Source organism: Pimephales promelas, chromosome 24 (assembly GCF_988280905.1).
Source record: "Pimephales promelas chromosome 24, fPimPro1.hap1.1, whole genome shotgun sequence".
Classification (NCBI taxonomy): Eukaryota; Metazoa; Chordata; class Actinopteri; order Cypriniformes; family Leuciscidae; genus Pimephales; species Pimephales promelas.
In genome coordinates this window covers 3,729,970-3,735,866 of record NC_142792.1, presented here as the reverse complement: position 1 = coordinate 3,735,866, position 5,897 = coordinate 3,729,970, and the positions used below count along the sequence as shown (strand labels likewise).

The following is a 5,897-nucleotide window of genomic DNA, read 5'->3' as shown; positions in this document are numbered from 1 at the left end:
AAATTGATAAAATTGTTTGTTATAGTCGCATTTTCGCAGTTTCCCCTATTAAATCCAGTCACACAGCAGATCTTTTGCCACTCAGTCAGGCTGAGGGGGGTTGTTCCGGCGGGAAAGTGACGTCGTCAATGCATTCCCTCTATTTTTCTCATTAATTGAAACGCTCTTTTAAAACCCTAATAGGAATTTCTCCCAGCTGAGAGTGCAATTAGGCTATTTTCTTTCGTTTTTAACATCAAACTAAACTTTTTTTAAAAACCAACTCAATTCAGTGCAAGCTGGTAGCTGGTTTAGCTGGGCATTAACTGTTTGTTCCAAAAAAAGAGAAAAACCATCAATATTTCAAGCAAGAATGAGGGGCGAAATTACGAATCCTACTGACATGTAGGATCATGAATAATGAGGCTACCCCATGCAGACGTTGTCATCCAATTGGAAAAACGTATTATTTAAGTGTCGCTTGACGTTGCGTCGTTGCTTTTCAACGGCTCGTCATAGCTTAACAATATTAATAAGCAAACCTTCCCCATAGTAGGGTATGTAAAATCAGGAAATGCAGCGAGATCACCTGACTCGTCGTCATTGCAGTTGCGCTTCCCTATCCCTCCTCGCAGCAGACCAACAACAACATGGCTCCCAAAGACCAACACACACACATGGTGCTCTGGCTTTTCCTCCTGGCGCTTATCCAGACCGCCGAGGCGTTTGACGGAGGAGATGCGCTGGCTTTACTGTTGGGCGCGACCGTGACGCTCGTGGGGATCTGCGCGTGTTTGGGCTGGTACGCGCGCACACGGAACAGCCAGTTTTGATGATCAACCTGCTGATCAAGGCCTCATCCGGAAATGTGACTGAGTGCAGAAGGACTGTCATGCATTTCTACTGAAGAGAATTGGAAATGCACGCAGAGAAAGGACCTAATAATGGATAATATTAAGCTGTTGGTTTGTTTGGTTCTACATTATCAGCGTTGAAAAGTCCATTAGATTATCACTGCTTGAGAACAAGATCATGCAGACGTTCTCTGACACATTTCTATGGACTTGGACATTCTGGCGGGCTTGTGATGGTCTCCTGCCGTGTAACAATCACTGCAAGACAATCTGCTTTCAATTTCACTCCTGAAATTGTTGATTGCTTTCTCTGTCTACATAAAGCATTTACTGTCTTTGCCAATGTGCTTTAGAGAGGGAGGGGGATGCTGTTTGCTTTGTCTGTTTAAAGGTTATAAATGTTATTAATGTGCCTATCTGTTGCAACTTAATAGACTCTGGTAATGGAAAAGCTCTTTCATTTTCATTAATTTTTAATTCTTTGTAAAATGCACACCAAAATACAATGCATATACAGTGGTCGCAAAAGTCATTCCTTCTAAGTCATTGAAATAGCCTATATAAAATAATAAATCAAGTTACATTTTCAAAAAATGATCACAGTCATATTTCTCAAGCAACACATTTCACAAAATGGTTTTAAATTGATATAAAACAGTATGTATAAAATGAAGACAAAAAGGATTTGGACACTTTATTTATTAATTTATGCATTTTTACTCTTTTACAATTTACATTGCACACAAGGTGTACTTTTTTCAGTTCATGCGATTTATAGGATTTAAACCCAACACCGTATTTTACCGTTTGAGCTAAAGGAAATTTAGCCACTAGATGCCGGTCCAGCTTGTAAAAGGTTGCAACATGTCATGATATTAGTATTAAGCTATTATTAAGTGTTCAAAAACAACCTTTGGGGTCACTGCATGTCCAGTGCCAAGTATGCAATAGAACTAGACACCCATGTTGGTTCTTATCCAGGGCAATGAGGTGTATCACACACAATAGGCAGTGTCAATTACTGATGCTGTGTAAGTGTATCCTGTGCTGAACCATATGTATTCTGGGCAAGCCAGTCCTCTAACATATTCAAATACACAATGAAAGTAATACCCCTATTTAGATATGTTTAAGTTCAAGGTTTCATTAGTCAAATACAGTATGTTATACAGTGATACAAAATTGGTGAAATGTGTGACACAATATAGACTCCAGCATAAACAATAATAAAGTTTTGTTAAATATAAGGTGGCTTTATTATAAATAAAGCCCACCATTGTTTCTCTCTCCCATACCGATAGATAGATAGATAGATAGATAGATAGATAGATAGATAGATAGATAGATAGATAGATAGATAGATAGATAGATAGATAGATAGATCTATAGATAGATAGATCTATAGATAGATAGATCTATAGATAGATAGATCTAGATTGTGGCAAATAGGGTATTGACAAATACAGTACACACAGTAAACATGTATTATAACACTTGCGACGATACATATTATACAAAAGGGCAAAAGGGATCCGTGATGCTGCACCCATCAGTGCAGATGATGCTGCTGCCGGGATCACAAATAGCGCCAGTGCGCATGCGCCGTCCGCACCGTTTACTGTATAATCACAGTGGGGGGAAAAGAGCAGGCAACAAAACTAAACCTTTTTTTACGGCAAAGTGACTGCTGCCATGTAAATAACCGCCAGGGAAACAAAGGGGGAATATCAACAGGTATGTTTTTAATTTATATTTTAAAGCGTTGTCTCTGTTGCTCTCGATATTTGCATGCATGTAGCCTATTTGAAGGAATTGCTGTGCCTATAATGGACGCTCAGCCATCCAGAAATGATTCCGTTTTAAAAAGCAAAGGGAAAAATAGAGCGCTTGTGTGCTAAATTCACACGCATTCACCCAAATGATCCTGTATCTGTTGCTTATTTTGATACAACGCACTAAAACGTCTTAAATTGTGGATGCTTTTGTCAAAATGCAACTGTAGGTTTATTATTTATTATATAGGGAAAAGGGTAATCGTGCATTTATAGCTATGAAAGAAACGACGGCTATCGTATAGAGTCGGTTAATAGCAATCCATTGTTTGTTTATTTTTTAACTCGAATTCATCGTCATATCAATAGGCTACTAATATTAAACAAATAAATAGTGAGATTAAAAAAAATAGAGATGTAATTCCAAAGCATGTGCCTTTCCCCAAATGACTTGCATTATATTGTGTTGTTGGACTGAACGTCTGTATGGAAGCCACAAATAATCGATATTTTTATATATAAAATATCATTTCTTCATATTCCTTTACACAGTCAGTCAAATAAGGATTCATGATAGATTTTCCACAGCATCATGATAAACAAGAGAGAATGAACACGGTTAGATTCTGCAGGATCTTTGGGTGTGATCAACAGCTTTTCTTGCTGCATTTAGACAAATGTTCCTTTCGGGTGTAGCTGATGATAACAATCATTAGATCTCCACGTCTTTTTCCATTATACCACAGATGAATATGCCTGTAGACGGATGTCTGGTCGTGGTGATGAGCATCTTGTCGACTGCACTCTCTTTCTTTGCTATTATTTATTTAATTTGCCTTGGAAAAGGGGAGATGTTGGGGGTGGGGGTCTGTTATTTTAACCAGGATTTACGTTGGTGTCCAACGGCGAATCCTCATGCTGAATTAAGCAACTGTGTGAGCTCGACATAGACGGCATACCGTTGCAGCCGCAATTTTGTGTGCAATTAGGAAAAGAGAAGCTCAATGACAAAAGAAATGAGCGATGCAATGCAAAGCCCCCCAGTTTGTTTTGTGTGAGCGAATCCTAATGGGTGGATCGTGTTTTTCAGGCATCCTTTTAGGTGTGATGAGACAAAGGAACAAAGGATGCCTTAGAAGAGAGGCAGCGAAGAACAAGGCTGGAACCTGCTTCAAAGCACACCAGATGGATCTATCGCTCCACTCTCCATCTAGATCATGATACTTGGCTAAAGCTTTAAGCGTTCTCTATGATCCCTTCTCCATCTATGGCGAACTACAGCCATGCAGGGGACCACAACATCTTGCAGAATGTCTCTCCGCTCACCACTTTCCTTAAACTGACCTCCTTGGGTTTCATCATCGGCGTCGGCGTGGTCGGAAACCTCCTGATCTCCATCCTGCTGGTCAAAGACAAGAGCCTTCATCGAGCGCCCTACTATTTCCTGCTGGACCTCTGCGCTTCGGACATCCTGCGCTCGGCCATCTGCTTCCCCTTCGTGTTCACCTCCGTCAAGAATGGCTCAGCCTGGACGTACGGCACGCTGACTTGCAAAGTGATCGCCTTCTTGGGCGTGCTCTCCTGTTTCCACACTGCCTTCATGCTGTTCTGCGTTAGCGTGACGCGGTACCTGGCCATCGCCCACCACCGTTTCTACACCAAGCGGCTGACCTTCTGGACATGCCTGGCCGTCATATGCATGGTGTGGACCCTGTCGGTAGCCATGGCGTTCCCTCCGGTGCTGGACGTGGGCACGTACTCCTTCATCCGCGAGGAGGACCAGTGCACCTTCCAGCACCGCTCCTTCCGTGCCAATGACTCGTTGGGCTTCATGCTGCTCCTTGCACTCATCCTCCTGGCCACCCAGCTTGTCTACCTCAAGCTCATCTTTTTCGTCCACGACCGCCGAAAGATGAAGCCGGTCCAGTTCGTGCCCGCCGTCAGCCAGAACTGGACCTTCCACGGCCCGGGAGCGAGCGGCCAGGCCGCGGCCAACTGGCTGGCCGGCTTCGGCCGGGGTCCCACGCCTCCGACCCTGCTGGGAATCCGGCAGAACAGCAATGCGGCGGGCCGCAGGCGTCTGCTGGTGCTGGACGAGTTTAAGACTGAAAAGCGGATAAGCAGGATGTTCTACATCATTACCTTCTTCTTCCTGAGCCTGTGGGGACCCTACCTGGTGGCCTGCTACTGGAGGGTATTCGCCCGAGGCCCAGTGATCCCGGGAGGCTACCTGACGGCGGCCGTGTGGATGAGCTTCGCCCAAGCGGGAGTCAACCCCTTCATCTGCATCTTCTCCAACCGGGAGCTCCGGCGATGCTTCAGCACCACGCTTCTCTACTGCAGAAAATCCAGGTTACCGAGGGAACCCTACTGTGTTATATGAAGGTTCGGTGGCGATTTTTTGCTTTTTCTTTGGATGCCCTGGTCGATCAGGGATGTGTTCAATTGTACAGCTCCCTCCTTCTCCTCTTCCTCTCGCTCCCTTTTCCCGAGGCCTGTAGTTGAACCGTCCGAATGGAATAAGATGATGAACTGACAGAGGACACATCTCACGTTTATGTTCTAGTAAACAACCAATGCGAAAGGCCATTTGAAACCCAATACGCAAAAATAAAAAATAAATGAAAAAATAAAATAAAATGGATATATCAACAACAACAACAACAAAAAAAGGACTGACCTTTGTTATGGATATCTGGAAGACTCTGGAACGGGTGTAAAAGAAATCAAACTGTTACCTTAAGGAATCACTGGATTTGTTTGCGTCTAAAAAGTTGCACTAACGAGAAGACCGGAAGATGCTTTTTTCGCTCAGTTGCATTGCAAGGATGTCTTGTTTTTCCCAAACTGAAATACGAATGCTTTAATCTGCAACAGACTTCTCTTTCACTGTAAGTAAACAAAACATGTGGGGTGACTAACTGTTGGAATACACCTTCACGAGAGGATAAATTGGTTTAAATGTAAGTGATATCTTTTTTCCTTTTAGGGTTGGGTTGGGTTGGGTTGGGGCGGGGCGGGCTGGTGGGCGGGTCTTAAGGGGGCGGGTCCTGTGGTGTGGTTTTCGATTTGCAACTTAAATTATTTCCTGTAGTTTTATGATCCATATGGTATGTCTCTGTTGTCTGGCAATGTTATTTTCTTATCTCATTTTTCTAAGTCGAAAAACAAATGTTTGACTTTTAAAACGTTGCTCTTGAGAACCTTGTACTTAATCTGACAGTGGAGAACCAGTTAAGCTAAGTTGAGTACGGCATATCCATGTACCCGAACACGCGAATTTTGTTACAGA

The 5,897-nt window shown here is 43.1% G+C and overlaps 2 protein-coding genes across 2 annotated transcripts; both read left to right on the top strand.

Moving 5' to 3' along the window:
• The first annotated feature begins 575 nt into the window (after nt 1–575).
• LOC148965133 (small integral membrane protein 30) lies at nt 576–1,427 on the top strand. The gene has a single exon (XM_089127138.1). It carries the CDS (start codon nt 630–632, stop codon nt 810–812), a length of 183 nt encoding a protein of 60 aa, XP_088983264.1. The 5' UTR covers nt 576–629; the 3' UTR covers nt 813–1,427.
• A 993-nt stretch (nt 1,428–2,420) lies between these two features.
• On the top strand, nt 2,421–5,600 carry gpr85 (G protein-coupled receptor 85). Its single transcript, XM_039667574.2, has 2 exons — nt 2,421–2,567; nt 3,696–5,600. The coding sequence occupies exon 2, from the start codon at nt 3,855–3,857 to the stop codon at nt 4,986–4,988; it is 1,134 nt and encodes a 377-aa protein (XP_039523508.1). The 5' UTR covers nt 2,421–2,567; nt 3,696–3,854; the 3' UTR covers nt 4,989–5,600.
• Nucleotides 5,601–5,897: the final 297 nt, after the last annotated feature.